We start from the raw sequence: 20,338 nt of genomic DNA on the forward strand, positions 1-20,338 counted from the left end.
GGACTTGCAGTGAATGTCGTAACGTGTCGTTCCTATCTCTATTGGCACAGCTTATCATCCATAGGATAAGGATTCATCATTTATAGGTCATAAACAAGCTGTCACTGGCCATGAGAGTTTCGACAGTCTGACTATGCTTTGTTTACTCTGTTGACAGCAGCATACAGTATAGTTAGACTGAAAAAATAACTGCCAACGAAAGTGTGAATTCTCTCTACAATGATTCGAAGTTGATAAAGACATTAGGCCCAGCTGGCTATACAAATAAAAGCTACAGTGAGACCTCCTAATGGGCTAAAACAGTCAAGCAATGGCAATTTCTAAGCCTCAGCTGTGCTCAACACAACAGCATTCAGTATAAAGCTAATCCAAAACAACAGTACAGCCACAACTTAGCAGTAAGCAAAAATGCGTCCAGCTTAGTGCACTGCTCACAGGTGAGACGTGGTTTGTTTACACAGCGAGCAATTTTTCATTATTGGAGGAAGAATTGTGGAGATATGAGCCTCCGAACTGCAGGAATGTTTTGAGCCATTCACTCGCTGCTGTGGGAAACTTGTAATTTTCTTTTAATGCTTACCTTGAGATTCATGAGCAACAGCAATTATTACACCCGTTATGGGGTCAACACCACAGCGACAATAAAGAAATCCTGAAAAAAGCAGGTAAAGTGCAGCGAAATGAAGGCACGGAGCAGTCGGTCCGTCTTTCTTATTAAATCTGGGGCATGGGTGGATGTTTCTCCCTGAGGTAACGTAAGCGCAGGTGCCAAAGATTTTCTCAGTATCATCACCTTTATTATTAGGAGTACATTATGGCCCATAGATCTTTTAAAACATGTCTGACATTTAAGAACTATGGATTTGAGCCTGTTGTCCTGGGATAATAAACATGGTGCTCGACATGTCGCATGAAGAGCAACATGTGGTTTCTGACTGATTTAATGTTTGCTGAAAACAGGACAAATGAGGCTGAAACATGTAAATTCTGACCATGTTGTTGTTTCATAGCAAACAATCCCGAAATGGTGGAGCATGTGTTAACATCTGCGCACGTCTTTCAAACTTTGAGTAAACTGATATCACATGGAGGAAAGAGAGATGAAACATAAGAAGTGACAGCAGTTACAGGCCAAAATGTGAGCGAGGAGAAATGGTGCCAGACAGATTGTTTAATTTAAATTCCACAACCGGACGAAAAAGTTTGTAGAAGTGAAACGGGCCTTCAATCAACACTGGCCTGATGATGGCACCAGAGGGTTTCGCTGCAAGTGAGCTACAAGCTACAGGGACGACTTGTTTATCCTCTCAGCAGTTTTGATCATAATTGGTCAAAACAATGCAAAGAGACAGACTCACTTCCTTCTTGCTTCTTTTCTTAGTGGCAAACTGCTTTCAATTGGATAAACTTCCTACTTGGGATGATTGATTCCACCTTGGTGAAAAGTAAAGAAAGGCTCTAAAACACATGAAAATGCTGCTGATTTGCCGAACTGAAGTTTTTAAAAAGGAGGTCAGGAAATGTGTTGGCTGTCCACACACATGCACACACACACAGTACATGCTGACTCAACTCAATCTAATCAGAGGATGGAAATGGACATATCTGATAGCTCCTATCATGAAAAACCATCACTGAGTGTGGCAGAGGAGCATCTATCCAGAACACTGTCTGCACGGGGGACGGTTACTGTTCCACCTCTGCAGAGGGTGAACTACATTTACACATGTGCAGGCAACACATTCACAATATTTCACTCTGATTCAAATTAACATCTTCAACTGTTAACATCATTGTCGTAGATAATGACTTTTCCTCGGGATGTGCAACATCCCCTGCGACCGACACAATGAAGTGTCACGTCAGCGTGGGCGTGTTTGCAATTCAGGAGTACTTCAGTCTGCGCTTAATCATATCTCTTTGGGCAACATATCAAGCTGAACTCTGCATGTTGAAGACCTGTTTGCTGCGCGCAAACCTGCTGAGGCTGTGTTTCTACTTGTTATGAAATACAACTGAATTCAATTTCAAAGATGTATTGATGAGGAAAGCGCTTATCAATATGGTAATGAATGCCGCTGGTACAGGCTTTTGTTCAAAGAGGTTTGCTCTATCGTGCATTTGCAGGACTTTAAGGTTTGATAAGAAAGACACTTGACTATATAATTATATCCAGCCGTCACTGCATAGTTGCTGTGCTGTCAGCTAACACAAAAAGAAATTCAACCACTTTTAAACCCTGTCTCTACTTTTCTTGCAGTATCTGTATGACTTAATACAGCGATGCAATCTCGCTGGCAGCCTTCTCTGCACCGCTGACAGACAGAAAAAAGCAACACATGAAATAGTGAAGAAAATCATCGACAGGGTCTCACTTTACTGAGCTGGGAAATTTGTTGAAGTTCTGCAATCGATGCTCTGAATCTGGACTTTGCTATCAACCTCCTGGGACTTCTACGATAGCTGCCAAGCCGTAGTTGATTCTGGAGCACGGCACAATCACACAACTTTTTCTTTTCTTCCACATGATTTAGGCTGCAAATGTAGTGGAGGGTAGTGGGCTACATCAACAAATGTTGCAGGCCATCATGTACAGTGTTTGCAGTGTATGATGGTCAAGTTTAGACAGATGAGGAAGTGAAAAGGTTGCACGGTTAAGAAGAGAGGAGATGATAAATAAGCTTTTAGAGGAGGGTTGGAGTGGAGTATATGTAGAGGAGGTGAATGTTGCACGTGATACATGTTTGAAATTATACTCTACATATCCTGTAATGTGCCTGATAGAAAACACAATTATTGTAAGAAGCCTTGGACAACAAAGGGGTTACAAAAAAGCCTGTGAGAAAAAAAAGAATATTCAGCGATGTCATGGAATATAGATCTAAGAGCGCTGAAATGAAATACAAGACATATAAAAAGAAGATGATGGTGACAGGAATGGGAATTATTATACTATAAAGTTGAGGGAAAATGAAAATAGCATTAAGGCTACATGAAAAATTCAAAATAGTGTGATGAATAATTTCCTGTCCACTATGTTTCCCCATTATTTTGTTTGTGGTGATGGGACCGGAAAAAAAAAATTGGATGAGTCTGGCCTAATCTTGTGAAGTCTATTGAAGCACATGATGTACAGTATGTAAATGTGGGACTGGATGGGGTAAAATACTGCAGACAAATTATCTTGAACATGTGAGTGAAAATGAGATTCTACGAGCCTATTGTGAAGAACACGACGGCTGATTGTGATGGGATTGATAAGAGACGATAAAACTGCATTATTAAACCCGTTAGCAGCATTTGTAATTCATCATTTGAAACTGAATGAAAATAGCTGAGGTCACAGTAGCTTTATGAAAACGGATATAGACAACAGTGTACTAATTACAGGCCTGTTTTCTTTCTTTTACAGTTTTCAAAGATCAGTGAAAAGCTGTTTGCTTTTCTGGAAATGAGCAAACTATTCAATGAATCAGTGCTGATTTCTAAACTACAGGCATTAGAGGCATGGTTAACAAATGTTATAATTATATTATTAATACAATTTAGTTATTATTTGGAAAGCAGACAACAGTATGTAGTTCTTTGGCAGTAAATCTTTATGTATTAAAGGTTAAATGTGGAGTCCCACAAGGGTCAGTGTTGGGCCCAAAACCTTTCATTTTATATATCAATGATATTTGTCAAGTATCAAAAATATTGGAGTTGGTTTTGTTTGCAGACACTACGAATAGTTTTCTTTCTGTAGACGACTTTAAAAAACGCTTTGGATAATAATGACAGTGAAATGATTGAGCTTAAGGTTAGGTTTGAATAAATGGAGGAAAACCGAATTTTGATCAATCAAGCCAAATTTCAGGTGCAATTATAGTCTATACATCCACTCAGAAACCTCACATAGCTCATATTTGTTGTACTTATTTTACAACACATGTACAACTGATAAATCCACTATATATATTACAGAAGAGAGACATGTGAATGTTGAGTCAGGTGGATTTAAGGGAACCTACAGTACTGACTTTCTATCAAGTCACGGGTAATAACCTTAATCTTATTGGACTGTTTGTGTTAAAATCATAGGAAATATGATTTTAAAACTCCATATGCATGTACTACAGTACAATAAATGTGTATTTCACTGAGTGGAGTCAAACTGTGGACTTCACTGGGTAATCACTTTAAATGTTGCTCCACCATAACTCAGCTTATGAAAATGCAAAATCTGAATAATAATGAATGAATAACATTCCTGTTTAGTATTTTCTAACTGGTTGTGTATGTGTGTGTTTTGATGTGTGCACTGAGGCACACATACACACAAAAGGTTGTTAAAAGCACTGGCATACCATGTGGGAGACCATTTATGTTGTACAATGAGATGCTGGAATTGAAAAACTAAATACTAAACTAAAATGGAATTTAAGAGGGGCTATGCTGTCACTGAAAGGTTTATGTGCACTCAGTATATTTTTTAGGAGTGGATTTAAGGTGGGAAGCTCCACACCTGAAATTTACACAATGCAGACTTGAGTGTTTGACATGGTCTTTTCACAGCTACATTTGGAATTTTTTGCTGTTCACCTTTGCTTAGTCCACACATAACATCTTCATATGGTCCCTCACCATGCTGTGAACTTTGCTGAAGGGAAGACATTTCCACTATTTAATGCCTATTCGGGCTACTGTCCGAGATAAATTGGTTTCTCTGCCTTTCCTATGATAGTGATTGCTGAATATGGGTGCAAAATGTTGAGCCTAGAAAAAGGATCCTGCTCTGATTCTAACAGACAATAAACAAATAAAAAACCTCTGATGTTGCAGATGCTGGGAAAATTTCCTCTATTATACTCAAGTGTAGCTGCACTGAAAATATGTCCACATGACATTACATTGCCTAACAGCTATACAAATGAGTAAGAAAAATATATTACCAAACAGTTAAATATGCAAGGTACACTGCCAATAGCTGTTTGCTTACAGTATTTCATAGGTGAGCTCACTGGTCTTTCCAAATTCATTCTCCCTCGATGACACCTTAAATGTTCCAGCTGATAAATGCAGAGCACAGCTTGTTTGTTTCTTTGTGGAAAGTTGTCAAATTCTATTAATATTCATAGATCAGTCAGTAGCATTGCACATTTTAATTACTTGGCATTTATTAGAATGCAGGTTTCTTGTCGTTTACATAATGCAACTGAAGAAAGTGGTGGACATGTTATAGGATTTGGGTGTGCAAGGAAATTGGTATAAAACAGACTTCTTGCATGGAGATAGTTGCATTAACTGTGCAATGTGCAACTGCACAATCAATGCAATGAGAAGGGCTTATAATAGCTTACTGAGGCACGTGGGTCCTTCTTTCTTTGTCTCTCTCTTCCCTGTGTATGTAAACTGTAGCTGAGTCAGTTCTGTGTTTTTTCTGTTTACCATGTCAGAAACAAGCCTGTCTCATGAACACACCTGAGAGCTTTGCTATCAGACAGGCTCTGCAAGCTAAAACAGTACAGTACCACTGACTCATAATTAGGTATGCAACTAATGACTCATTTTTTTATTGATTACAATCCTGATTCCCCCCCAAAAAATGGAGATAAGGAAAGTCAAAGACAGTTTACTTCCTCCCTCCCCCTCGCCGCACCCCTGACACCAGCAGCACCCTCTTCACACCAGTTAACCCCCCTCTGCTCCACATCACAGGCATTCCCCTCCCCACTGGACAAACAGCACATATGTCCTGCACAGGAGGGGCCAAAGTTATCTGTAGCTGCTAAGAAGACTGAGGTCCTTTGGAGTGAGTAGGACACTACTAAAACATGTTATGACTCTGTGGTGGCATCTGCAGTTTTCTATGCAGTGGTCTGCCGGGGTTGTGGAAGCTCAGAGATGGACAGAAAAAGACTGAACAGACTGGTGAGGAGAGCCAGCTCTGTCCTGGACTGCCCTCTGGACACCATCGAGGAGGTGGGTGAGAGGAGGATGTTAGCCAAGCCGACATCGATCATGGACAACCCATCCCACCCCCTGCATGAGTTGGTGGGGGGCTTAAGCTGCTCCTTCAGTAGCAGACTGCTGCATCTAGTGTGTAAGAACTTCGATGTTCTGTCTATGAAACAGTATTTTTCTCAAGTGAAATACAACATTGAGGTCAAACATTAAATACAATGTCTTCGTACTGTTTTCAATTGAGTATATGTCAAAAAGGATTAGCAAATTATCACATTATGTTTTATTTGTTTTTTAAATAGCGTCCCAAACTTTTGGAATTGGGGTTGAATTGTTCCGATTATTTTTCTAAATTAATCAATGAATCGTTTTTCCTATAAAATGGCAGAAAATTGTTAAAAAGCGTGTTTTGTCCATCCATCAGTCCAGCGCCCAAAGATATTAATGTCACAGAAGACCAAGAAAAACCATCGAATATTCACATCGGAGATGCATCTGCTCATACTAATCAATTAATTGTAGAGCTGTAACAATGAATTGATCAGTTGTTAACTACTAAAACTATTTTGATAATCAATTAATGGTTTTGAGTAATTTTTTTTAGGAAAAGAAGTCAACATTTTCCAGTTCCAGCTTCGTAAATGTGACTATTTCCCGTTTTGCTCTGTAACAGTAAACTGAATTTCTTTGAGTTGTAGACAAAACAAGATCATTGAATCTGAATCTGAATCTGAATACCTTATTGATCCCCGAGAGAAAACTGGGTCAGTTGCAGTTGCTCCCAACAGTAATAAAAATAGAAAAGGAAATAAGAATGTGTTAACGAATGTAAAAATATGGAAGAAATATGGAAAAATATGTACACTATACAACAACTTAAATTAACCAACAAAACCAAGAGTAAACAATATGAAATATGTTTATGAATATGTAAACTATGTGTAATATGCAACAATAAATAGCAGCCATCTATATAGTTATATCTGTTGCGCAACAGTCTACATCAAGTAATAAAAATAGAATACTAGAATCCTCATATTGCCAATTCTAATACTATGATAATACCCATAAAATATACTAATAACAATAATAATATGTAGAATTATATATAGTGGTATATATAGGAATAATAGTATAGTAACATATGCAGTAATAATGGGAGTTGTTGTGGAATAATGCAGTGTAAACATATGCAAAATAAATAATATACATTGGATTATTGCATAGCCCTATTGTATTATTGGTAGGGCTGTCAGTTTAACGCATTAATTAGATTAATTAATTACGCTGCAAATTAACGCGCTATAAAAATTAACGCAATTAATCATGAGTGGCAAGTCAGTGCGCAAGCATTTTAAATTTGGCCCTTTGAGTGACCCGTAGGCTGCAGTGGCAGGTCGCATCCTACCTGCGCCACTAGTCAAAAGCAGGGTGACAACAGACATGGATGCGACACCGGAGAGCGAGGCAAGCCTACTTGGACCTTTGAACGGCAAGTTTATTTATAAAAAGAACAAGGACGGGACTATTAAGAAGAACACAGTGATTTGTACCATGTGTAAAAAAGAATTTTCCTACTGTATCACCGTAGCAGCTCCAGCCTGAATTATCATTTAAACGCTAAACATGTAGTTGCTGCTAGTGCCGCTAGTGCTACCGTGAGCTCACTCCGCCAACCCACACTTGGGAGAGCACAGTTAGGAAAACGAATGAGCAAAGCCACGACAGAAAAACTGACGACCTCAATCGCAGAGTGGGTTGCTGCTGATTGCAGGCCGATTTCAATCGTGGAAGACGAGGGCCTAAAAGAGGCGTTTCAGATAGCGTCATCTGACTCTAATTTCCAGCTACCGTCGAGAACTACAGTGATGAAAAGAATTCACCAGCTGTAATGTGAATGTCAGTGAATTGTAATGTCCTAGAATTCAAATTCTTTATTTGGGGACCTTTAGCAGATATGAGATTAAAATGCGATTAATTAGATTAATTAATTACAAATCCTGTAATTAATTACATTAATTTTTTTAATCGCCTGACAGCACTAATTATTGGATATGTTGATGACACTATTATTATTGTGAGATGCGCAGTAAAGCCACTGATGGCGGTGAAATAGTAAATCCAGTAAGTTCAGGGTCCACTGACTCTGAATGACTGGGTGAGCACTGAATGAACTCCTCTGCTTGTCCAGCAGGTCGTGGAGTGGGTGGGAAACGTTGTCCAGAGTGACACTGAACTTGGACAGCATCCTCCTCTGTGATCACTGCCTCCAGAGAACCATTCTTCAGGATGTCATCTTGGGTTTTGGGAAACACTGATCAGATCAACTTTCTTACATTTTATAGAACAAACAACTAATGGATTATTCAAGAAAATAATTGTTAGTTGCAGTCGAGAAAATAATTGCTTCAGCGACCAATGAGCAATTTTGAACTTTAGTTTTTATCTCATAGTGACACCTAATCTGAAAAACTTGAACAAAATGCACAAGTATGCAGCTTGTTTCAGTGGTTTTAGTGTCTTTGTGCCTCCTGTTTGACAAACAAAATCTCTGACAGTAACTTGGGGAACAGAGCTCACAAGTTGACAATCAATCAGGTTTAATAAGGGGTCAGTCATGCATTGAGTGAACGCTCAGGGGCTGTCAGTGTTGATTTTGCTAAAATGTATCCCTGGGATCTAGATCAAGCTGTGCAGCAAAGAATCAAAAGACATTAACTGAAGACTGATGCAGTTTTAATGACACTGACATATTCAACTCTACGGTTCATCCAGGGTGACTGCAGTGAGAAAGCATCCTCATATTTTATGGGAACTATATTATATACATTTATTATTAATCAAGGATTATTATGAATTATTATGGATTGTGATTAACATGGTCAGTCACCACTGTTATATGATGGTGGCAAGTAGAGTTATGGGCAAAGAGATATAAAAATGCCCATCAGACCACAGAGTAATTCAGATTGCATCAAAAGACAATTGAAAGCTGAACATTGATTTACATTGCTTGCTATGACATGTTTAAGCTACATTAATTGTTTTTCTCCATGAGATGGCAGGAGAAATCAAAAACCACAAACAGGCACACAGGTCTAAAAATGAATGTTAAAACTGTATCTTCAACATGAGGAAGTCGCTTACAGGATAGGCCTGATGTTGATGTGGTTTAATTTAAGAGATGGTGTGAGGAAACCTGATGGACAGTAAAAAAAACTTCCCTTTGAGATGTGATTTTCATTTTAGAGTCGTGCTAACCACAAGGACCGGGTCCACCACAACAGCGAGCCAGTGCTTTGAGCTCAATGCTAACATCAGTATGCTAACATGCTCATAATGACAATGCTAACATGCTGATTTTTAGCAGGTATAATGTTTACCATGACAGTGTTACTTTAGCTTTAGCATGCTAGTATTACCACTGATGCAGTACACCTGGGGCTATATGGGAATGCCACTAGTTTTGCAGGTATTTGGTCATACACCAAAGCATTGGACAAATCTAAATCTTTCGGCTCATATTGCTGAATTAAAAGTCATTGGCTCACCAAAATTGCCATCCAATATTCGACCCTCTGTACAAAGAAAATAAAAACTGGTAAATTAGTGCTTGATGAAAGCACAGAGACATTAAGAAAATTTACTGTTCGCCATAAATATCTGTTTTACCACACCCATTTGGTAAAAAAAAAAGAAAAGAAAGAAAGAAAGAAAGAAAGAAAGAAAGAAAGAAAGAAAGAAAGAAAGAAAGAAAGAAAGAAAGAGTAACCTCCATGGACTTGGACATTTTTGCTAACATCAGCATTAACATTATGTTAACATTACAACCATTCAGAAAATGTCACTGTCAACACAGTAAACATGACCTCACACAACATTATCGCCCTATAAATCTGCTACAGCTAACAGTCACAGCAAATAACTTCCTACTTACACGTCCAGTAGACCCCATTTATCCAGGTTTGGCTGCTATCTTTGGAGCTAATTTTGCTAACTCGGACTAGCATAATGTGACGTCACCAACAGGGCGCCTCATTTAAAGAAAGTACGTCACCGTGGCAACAACACAGCGTGATAACAACATCCTATCACATAAATGTGCGAAGAGGGCGCCATGTTGATTATTAATCCTTCTAAAAATAAAAAAGCACAGTGTTTACTACAAAGTGAGTATTGATATAGAGCAAATATGTGTATGTACGTCAGCAAAATCAGACATGGAAAGAAAAGACTCAAGTACCTAAAATTTGTAGTTTAGTACAGCACTTGAGTAAATGTACTTACTTTCCACATCTGGTTTTAAATACTGTAGCATTATTTCAGACGGTATGATGACAGCACACTAAATGCATCCATTCCTACACGTCATATATGAGCACCCTTTGATGATAATGTTCATACAGTTTAAACAGCAGTCATTACAGAAGTGAATTATCAGGAATATTTGAAGGAATTTGCTTGGATGACAGTTTGATTGGCCAGAAGGAATGCAGTAGCTAAACACAATAATACGGCTGTAATGCAGGTAATGCAAGTTGTGTGAGATAAAGCTTAACAAAGGTTCACTGAAGCGGATTTTTCATGCTATTCCCTGTACATATACTGCATACATGCATATTTCCCATGCTGTCGACTTAATCGGTTGACTGTCACAGTTCACATGAACCAATCTGATTCCTCCACCACCTCTGATAACCAATCATCCTGCTGCTGTTAAAACTGCGCCTCACCTGTCTCCCCTCCGTCTCCAGTGTTCATCAGCCCTTCCGTGTGAGAATCCAGAACAGGTCTACTTGGCTCATCCGAAATTCTGGTCCCTGCCTCATCCATCTAGCCTGAGGTGTAACTCCAGGAAGAGGGTTCATCTGATGCCAAGTCATCACCAGATCATCTATTTCTATTCAGGCCTCATATAAATAAGAATTTTAGATTCTTTCTACCTTTTTATTTATATTGTCGACTCCTATTACCTCTTGTATTTACTTCATGAACACAAACCTGGTTTTGTAAGCATGGATGTGCCGTACCTTTGGGCTCAGGCGCACAGAACTCACTCTCAACCTCCTTTGGAGCCTGGCATCCCCGCAGGCCCTCAGGTGTTTGCAGTTCAACAATAATGTAATGAAAATCCAGCCAGCTCTGCTGCCAAACATAATAAATACTTAAAATACTTTGAGAGCATGTTAAAGAAGTGGTGGCAACCAAACCACTTCTCATATCTAAAAATAAACTTTTCTCAAATAACATTCCACTGTGCAGATAATTGCTGTCAGCGCAAAGCAATTCTTCTTTGGTAAAGGTCACTCGATTCATAACAGCGTGAAGAGTGGCCATCGCTCATTAGGAGAGTTTCACTATCTCATCTAACCTGGCATAAGCCTCACTGTGCTGGCATTTAGGATCAAACACAGTGATCAGGCCCACTGGTTTCACCAGCTAATAGGCCAAAAATACCAGATCTGGACCAGCAGGAGGATCTTTGGTCAAGGCGTTTTTTTACCACTGAAGTCTTGAACAACAAGGATTTTTACCATAAATATATTTCCTGCAGTACAGAGGCTTCTAATCCTTCCTCTAATGATTCCCCTGTAGGGTCTGGGTATTTGATGTGGCAGAGCCTGGTGCAAATACCTTATGGGCATTCGCTGCTGTGCTTTCCTACTTTGTATGAAGATGTATGTATGGGAAAGAGAAGAAAGGAGACAGAGATTGGGTAGAAACACAGAGATGCATTATGTGTCATACTCCAGTGAAACCCGCAGCTTAATATCCTGTGCCCAGACACCCCAGAGAGCAGTGTAAAGCAATTATTCCAACACTTGCCATTCATTCAGGCTAAAAGTGCATGCAATTCTCTGCATAGCGAAACGCAGTAAACAAAAAACACTGTACAAAGCGTGATTTGCTACCTGCCAAACTAATAATCCTCAAAGAAATAGAAATCTCTTTAGTTCTAGTTTTAATATTCCATAGTTTGGTTTCTAAGATGTCATTCCAAGCGCCTGCAGGCAAGTGTTTCTGGAGCTGTGCTGCAGCACTGGCACCCTGGAAATGGAGTACATTTTAGGAGCTTTTATGCATACATAAATTAATGAGGACCGTGGAGCTTTTCTTGAGAAAGAAACCCACATGAACATGTCCCCCAGCACTGTGGCCAGTCCAAAACCCCCCTGGTGCTGGCCGACTGGCTGAAAACAACGTTGTGCAATGTGTAGTTGCAGTTGTGCTCAATAGGAGGAGCTGTTGACTCACCACCTCGTGTCAATGAGTTTTTTGAACTAGTTAAGATCTGGATATGTAGTGATAGATCTGGTGACAAAACAGCAGTGCACTGCTCTGTGAGATGTTGGTCTGTCAGTGTCCAAACTCTCGCAAACCTGTCTGTCAAAGACCCACAAAGACACGCTGGGAAGTGATGCCACTCTGTTCTCCTAATCCACTTTCTGAGGTGATTGTTTATCTTATTTTGGACCACATGCGCTATGTACTCAGCCAGCATCCTCTCACCTGCTCACTCAAGGGAGGCCATAATCATAATTAAGTAGATGGGGATGCCTTCAGGAAGCAACATGAGAGGAAAAGGTAATTAAGGGTATCTCAAGCATCATGATATCACCCAAAAGAACCTGCTTATCTCCTCACGTCCAATTATATCTTAAACGTGATGTGAGTATGTATAAATGGATTTGGGAACTCATTTTAAGAAATCCCTCTGGAATGACACTAATGCCCCTAAATTTTAAATTCAGAGTCGGTATTTGCTAAAGCTTAACATCAGCAGATGCCCAAGGACATCTTCAAACATGTCTCCCAGAGACTTCACAAGGTGGGGGTTGTCCTGCGGCATCGTCGCTGCCGGTGAGGTAAATCACACCCTTGAATAGCTTTGGCTTGCATACACCTTGAATTGAATTAATGAGGAGGCTTCTCGCTGTGTCACAGCTATGAGAAGACAACAGTGAATGGAGAGCGACGTTCACAAGGGACTGCTGCTGGATTTAATTAGTCTATGTTTACCTCCTCGTGTGATGCCTGTGAACCTGATGCAAAATCACAAGCATGTTTGTGTGTGTGCGCTCACTCACACAAACAGCTCTAAAAGAGATAAATTGCAAGTATCTCCAGTAAATTAGAGCGTAGGAATGGCAACTCAGTTGGGAGGAAACGCTAGACAGACAGCAGCATCTGAAAGAATGCACCACATTAGTGTTTTGTTTATGTTGGGAGAGCAAGCGAGAACGAGTGAGAGAGGAGAGGCTGGTGTGAGGTGTGCTACAGTTTGTCATCAGGGATGTTCTGCTGAGATCAAGTCTTATAATGTGGAGAGGAAGTGTAGTGATGCACGACTCTGCACAGGCAACATCTCTCATGATCCCAAGTGCGCCATCAGGCAGGCAGAGGTTGAAAAAAATGGATTTGCAATTCCTCATCTATCAGTAACATCATCATCATCATCATGAGAACTAACTAGAAAATGCCTCATAAAGAGAGAGGAAGGCCTGATCTTCACTCTTTCACACTGCTATGACTAAAAAAATCATGCACTACATTACAGCACCAGCATTCCCTCTCCTCCTAATCACGCTTGACAGAAGCTTGAATAAGTGGGTTGGAGGTTACATACTGTATTTAACATGCAAACGACTCCACTCCTACGACAGATAGTTTACATTTCACTCATGAAACCCTCTTCTTTTTCAAACTAGTTCTGTTAATAATGGATACACGCACAAGGTAGGAAAGCCTTGTAGGAGCTTGTAGGCAAAACATACTCATTCCACATTATTAATTCAGGTACAAGGACTAGTATGCTGACAAGTGCATGCACGCTAATTTTTCAAATGCAATGCCTGTAGGAGATGGAGGAGGCCGATGAGAGCAAATCATGTGTAATAATAAACCTTTGTTTCTCAGAGCAACAGGGGAAGAGAGCATGCCGCCAAATGGCCCAGTGGAGGAGCATTAAGAATGCTTGACTGGGCTTTCGGGAGGAACCTTCAGTCCTGGCGGCGAGAACTCTCTATCTGGCGAAGATGCAGAAGAAAACTCCCCTCTGTAGTGAAATGTTGTATAACCACTTAATATATGGATCCAGGCAAGTAGCACACAAACACACACAAATATTTTGCGAATGCGCCACGGCAGCAACCGCACACACCAACTGCCTCACCAATTAAACATCATTAACATGATCCCCCAGGTGTGTTTCCAAGTTAAGTGAGAGGCTGCTGTGCTATGTTTTTAGCCCGGCTGAGAGCCAGGTTTAATTGGCCTTTGAAAGACACAAATGCCCTTCTGTAAGCTTCTAAAACCAGCACAGCGACTGTAAGGACAGAAGAGGTAGACATCAGAAAAAACAATGCCCTTTAAGCCAGAACGGGCACAAACTTAGAAGAAAACAGCTTGTCTTGTGCAAGTGTGTCTGTGTCTCTCAGGACGGGTTGGTTTAAAAATATTTGTACAACTGCACCAAAATCACACACAGTCATTTCACAACCAGCCTCTCAGAGCATCAGATATAAAAAAAATAAACTCGTTTTTATATACTCAAAATGTCTCTTTTACTCAAAAATATCATCCAAGCATTTACAGTGTATTACAACAAATGATTCTATGCAACTGTTAACAGCCTTTACAGAAAATGAAGAAATATATCCATTTTGATCTATGTTACAAACCGGGAACAGCAAAAAGAGAAGAGAGGGAGGCCGAAGGGTTTGGAGGTTTGGAGTGTTCGGTTAGACCCTGATAGTCCTCCTTGGTTAGCCCTGTAGTCCTGGCCCACACTGACACCACACAGAGCCAACCGCAGGCTCTGAGAGTACAATGCCCGGCCCATGTGGGCAATAACTACATAATAATCCAGTGACTGTAGGAATCGGTGCTCTTCTGTGACTCTCACAGAGTCATTATGTCTAAAAATATTTTGCAGACACTGAGAAACTGAGGGTTGAAGCTCATGAAGACTGTCACCGTGATTTGGTGTCAACATTCCTGTAACCATGGAAATGCTGCGTCTTTTACGTCTCTGCCGCCTATACAGAGTCCCTGAAATGTTCATGTAACATTCTGTCCTTCCGAGATCTGTCCTCGGTGTCCTTGTACAGTGAGGTACAGTCCAGTCTTTGATTATTTGTGGGCTTTATACTGCGTCATTCACATCTCTACAGTGTCCCCGTGTAGCCTCGTCCGCCCGCTGTCTCTTCCGTGTCCCAGCAGCAGAGTCTATGTGCTCTTGATGCCCTGGAAGCCGCAGAAGTTCCAGCGTTTCTCCAGACTGGCTCCGACACCGGTCAGCTCCTGTCTGAAGGTGCAGGGCAGCCGAGAAAGAAGAGCCTCCACCTCACCGGGGTTGATCTGCAGACACACACATATCAGACCAGGGTTAGACAAAGACCAAAGGGACGTCCTCACGTATTAACAGAGTCATACGCCAGTGACTTCTTGCTAGCTGCTGACAAAATCACGGGGTTCCACAAGGCTCTAACTTTGATCCCTTCTAATTCTCTATTTGTACTCACACCATTGGGACATATGAGCAACAGACACAGCTCTATGAGCAAAGCACAGCCTGATATCACTGACATGTGCTGCACTGTGTCGTGTCCCTCCAAGATGTCCAACATTTCCAGCAACCGAATGATTACAAGTCAGATTCCTCTCTAACTCCTCTTCACAGCTGCAGCACTTGCGCTGTCAATTATCTGATGTCCGGTTTAAATAGCCAACCAACAAATGTGGAGCTCGAAGGCCATAATATTGAAGTTTTTTTCAGAGCTGTCAGCTCAGTGTTCATGCAGCTGAAGTGTGTTTTATTCAGCTAAGATGCATTACTAAGTTCAGTTCTTTTATTTGTTGCCCCAGAGGGAGGATCACTCATGCTTGCACCTCCTCCAGGCTTGATTATGGCAACGTGCTCTAAAATATCAGCTACTGCAGCTAATGAAGAGCCCTGCCACCGGACTTCTTCACGCTCCAAGAGAGGCAGACACATTACCCGAGCCCTTGCTATCAGTTGCTGGCTGCTTGTCAATTCATTTTAAGATTTTTCCGTTTTGAAGTTTTGCATGGTCAGGCTCCTGCTTAAAACCATGTTTTTATTTTAACCCTGTATGAGCCTAAACGTTGTGTGATATACTCTGGAGAGCCCTTCAAGTGGTCCTCATATCTTACCTCCTCACTGAGGGGAGTGGAAGCCCCTGCCTGATGCCAGTAATAGGGCGATTTTTTTGTACCCCTGACCTGTGTGTGTGTTTTTTTTTGTTTTTTTTTAATTTTTAAGCATTTCTTTTATATAGATTACAATCAAAGAGGATCTTGTGTATCACATTAAAGCTTAGACTCTTGAATCTTCAAAGACAAAATCCTTTTTTACAGTAAATCCCCACTTAAAACTAATGTTTATCTACTGGACCTCTCAAAATTGTTACCGTTTTTAATTATAATCTCATGAACTCATTATTAAATCCATTAGATTTGAGCTGTTTGTTAGACTTTTTTGTTTTCATGCTTTAAAGTGCTTTTAAATATTAATATTATACAACCAAAGATGAATCTGTCAGGACGATCTTCTATTGTGGAAGAGAACTGAGGGCGACTGAATAAAGTAGTAGCAGAAACAGTTGTAGCATTTAACTCAAACATATCACTTCTCCTGTTTTATTATTACCTCTGTGACCGAGACCAACTTCAGAAATGTGTGCTTGTTAAGGTGGTTCATACTATTTCTCTCTGCTCTCTTCCTGCAAAGTTGTATCATCGTCCATCACCGAGAAAGTCTCTGATCAATGTTTTGTCCATGAGATCTGACTGATGAAATGCTGAAATTAATACGTGGTTTGGAATCATTGTGCAGGCATTGCTCATTTCATTGATTTCCAAAAAGCTGTGCATCTCAAGATCCTTGTTAATTTCTAAATAAACACATCCTTTGCAGATAATATTTAGGTCATTTTGCTATGAAAAATGCTTAGTCATTGTTTTTCCTGCTTAAATAAGGCACTTTTAACCAATGAGTTAACTTTAGACTCATCCAAACTTTTTTTTTCTCCACAGTCCACACCTCCTCTGTACTCACACTCTGAAAACAGTCACTCACTACCCTCACACCTCCACTGCAATCACACAATCATAGTGTAAGGAAAGTTTAAACGAGTGTGTGACGACATAGCAGCCACCTGACTAAGTGTAATCTGGCTCACGCCACTCGGGTGGGTTGGGGATCATTCGTCAACTGAAATCAAAATCTCCTGTGCGAGCCGCTGCAGACGAGCCACAGTGACTTGCGTTAACAAGTATTGTTTGAGCCCTGTGCTGATGTCGGGATGCATTAAGGTCTATCATGGAGATATGACTGGTGTGTCATTGCAGACAATGAAGCTGTGTGTGGAGCTTCTAGATAAGCAGAGAGGATTGGGCTTGTTGTTGGGGAGTCTAGCCAGTGATATCGACAAAACTCTGTGGGCTGCTTCATGTGTGTAGCGGAGGGTCAGCGTGTGAACAACACACAGCTCAGACGAATTCATACACACACCGACAGCGTGGGCGTACGCTCGCTTGCTCGCACACACACGCACACACAAGACAAAATCCCCAAAAGGCATGAGAGAAGACAGTCACACTCAATTCTTTGCATGTGTGAGAATGAGTCAGGGTGGTGATGAACATGCTCAAAGAGTTGCTACAGAGAACAGTAGTTTCTTGGGGCGACTTTGTGGATGCAGTGACAAAGTTTTTGCAGATGGCAATTTAGCTCGTCCAGAAAATGAGTACGTTGAAGTAGCCTGAAATCTGCCGGCGACTACGACTCCAAGGGAGTGGTGACAACGGCCATTCTTTCTGAAGGTCTTCTTGCCTGGGCGGAGAGCAGGACTGGCCATTAATCTCTGCGTTACCTTTTGGAGGTGACATTGAAAGTTGGCATTTTGAAAGCCTCGTGCGAACGGCAGTGAAGAGCGATAATACGTCTAAAATGCCGCCACAGAGAAACGAGGATGAAATAGCTGTGCTTTGCCAGACAGAGTGAAAACTAAGGGTGTCTGAGGATTGAGGGTGGTGTTTGGCTTCAAGTGTCAGAATGAAGGATCTAGTTTTAATATGCTGCGGCATCAAGGGAAATCACACAACTAGCCAGATATGGCTGGAAATATAGCTGTGAAATTTCAGATTAGGGAAGTGAGAGAAGCTTTCTCTGAAGCGATTTTTGAAGTATTTTGCGTTCGGCTTCCAACCAAATGTACATTTAGGAGATGTCGAATTAATTCTCATGCTGCTCGTGTATGTGTCTTTATGTGACTACGTGTGTCGTATGCCTTTTTCTCTGTTAATGTTTCTCTTGCTGCACTCAGGTCTCGGGATGGGGCTCAATGGCATTTTGTCGAATTAAAATTCAGTATCGAATCAATTTATAAAAAAAGAATCCTGTGTTTTTATTAACAGCCAAATAAATGTTCAATCAATAGCTGCAGCATTCCGCACTTTACGAGCTCCTGAGTGCAAACACCGAAGGTTTCTGATTCACTATTAGTTGCTCAGATCAAAAGTTAATATGATGCAAATCAAACTTTAACTGGGAGATTTTTAAATTGCCACAAGGTGATCAGAGGTGATCAAACAGCTGCAGAGAGCACATTAACGAGCACATTTAAGCAGACTTTAATGCTAATCATCCCCATCTGCTCTAATCTGCCATCAGTGATGTCTGTCATGTTAAGCAGTGCTATATAAAAAAAAAGAAGCTTCAACCCATCTTTTCATTTGGTCTTTGCTAATAAAAAAGAATAATTGGAGATAAAAGGTTTGATAAGAGATTAGTTAGCATTGGAACTTTACAAAACTAGAGATCTTAATCTCAATGAGATTACTCAAAAAAAGTCAGAAAAAAAACATCACAGAATCTAAATCTAGCTCCTGACTCTTTAAAAGGATACTTTGACATTTTGTCAGAGAGTCGGCTCAGAATATCAATACCACTTTCCAAAATGTCAAACTATTCCTCGCAAATGCTTCGGCTTCACCTCGACACTTCCTCCTAAAGCATCACTTTCTATGGAAAGGGCTGCAAAAGCATTAAGGTGCACTGCTGGCATTGAGGGGCTGTGTCTCGACTACACAGCAGGACCCTGTGACTATACAACAAGCCCATATGTCAGCCCTGTGGGGGGGCTCGACACTGGGTCTGTATGGGTGCATGTTGTCTGAACTGATGCTGAGCCCTGCTATGCTAATCTACTCCACAGTGGAAGTTTTGGATGGCGCGTGCCTGTTACCTTGGTGTCCAAACGCTGCAGGTAGGAACAGATGTACTCGATGCTGGCTCCGAACGGGTGGACGTGCAGGAACGTCGAAATGATCCCTGAGGTAGAAAAAAACGAGTCATGCAAAGATATTAACGCAGAGACATGTCCCAATACCTCCAGTTTCTGTCACCTGTCAAACATTGACAACCTGCCAGAGGAGGCACTCCTCCTCCTCCTCCTCCTCTCCTCTGGCTGAGTCTAACACAAGCTTCAACTGACTTCTCCCAGAGTCCCAGTACTGTTAAGAGCCTCTTGTATATTGTGGCTCCAGATTAGAGGGAGTGTTTAATGACAGCTTTGATGCCGTTGTCTCTCATCAAAGCCATATTCTCCCCCCGCTCAAACAAACCATCTGCTATCAGCTCACAGATAGGGCCAGGAGAGAGATAATCCCCCGCCTTACCTGCTTACTAACCACCGACAGCTCACCGAGGGACCAGCAGTTGAAACAAACACATGCAGCGTTTAAGTCACGAAGCTTTCCACTGGCTCGAACACGAGAGCAACAATGCCACAATCGCTTGAGATTTTTCAAGAGGAAATTATTACTCAGAGATTTCATTTTTGCCACCTGCAGGACATCAGTCGATACTTGAACACAAACAATGAGCTGGCCTTGAGGTGCTCCACTGGCGATGAATAAGAGAACGACTAAAGGATTGCGATACACCGACACCGAGTGGAATTTCATGATGGTTCATTTGCATGGAATCGCCCACTGGAGTGGTTCTGCTGTCTGTATCCATTTGCCTTAAAGAGCCAATGAAAATGTCCTGCAGACGTTCGCTGTAACAACATGCACCCACTCCATGTGTGTGCAGACTGCCAGAATATGTGTGTTGGAGCTCTTACTGAGACTCAGACTCATTATCAACGAATGTTTCGAACGATGATCATTAAATAGTTTTAGCGTTAACAGAAACTCCAACTGTTCCTCTGATTTTACAGCACATTTCCTGCTTTGAGACTTACATCTCAGGACAAATGCAGTGTCATGCAAATGTGTAGCTCATTCCCAAACAGCAGCAGATGAGATTACGCAGCTAAATGCAGTCTGTTCACCTCTGTTTGACTGTTTCTGACTCTGTATG

At 41.0% G+C, this 20,338-nt stretch overlaps 2 protein-coding genes across 4 annotated transcripts in view; both read right to left on the reverse strand.

Annotated features, from left to right (window-relative positions):
- Nucleotides 1-20,338, reverse strand: part of rpl36a (ribosomal protein L36A) — a 324,940-nt gene that overhangs the window by 74,061 nt on the left and 230,541 nt on the right. The window lies entirely within an intron of this gene.
- Nucleotides 14,491-20,338, reverse strand: part of enox2 (ecto-NOX disulfide-thiol exchanger 2) — a 167,769-nt gene continuing 161,921 nt past the window's right edge. For 2 of the 3 annotated variants that reach the window (XM_070962542.1, XM_070962543.1), the window contains 2 exons: nucleotides 19,218-19,303; nucleotides 14,491-15,306 (listed from right to left, as the gene is read on the reverse strand). In XM_070962542.1, the coding sequence (XP_070818643.1) occupies nucleotides 15,175-15,306; nucleotides 19,218-19,303 (218 nt within the window). In that variant the 3' untranslated portion in view covers nucleotides 14,491-15,174. The remainder of the gene's footprint in view (nucleotides 15,307-19,217; nucleotides 19,304-20,338) is intronic. The other variant, XM_070962544.1, reaches the window with a different exon arrangement.

The sequence above is a fragment of the Chaetodon trifascialis genome, chromosome 5 (genome assembly GCF_039877785.1).
Source record: "Chaetodon trifascialis isolate fChaTrf1 chromosome 5, fChaTrf1.hap1, whole genome shotgun sequence".
NCBI classification, from domain to species: Eukaryota; Metazoa; Chordata; class Actinopteri; order Chaetodontiformes; family Chaetodontidae; genus Chaetodon; species Chaetodon trifascialis.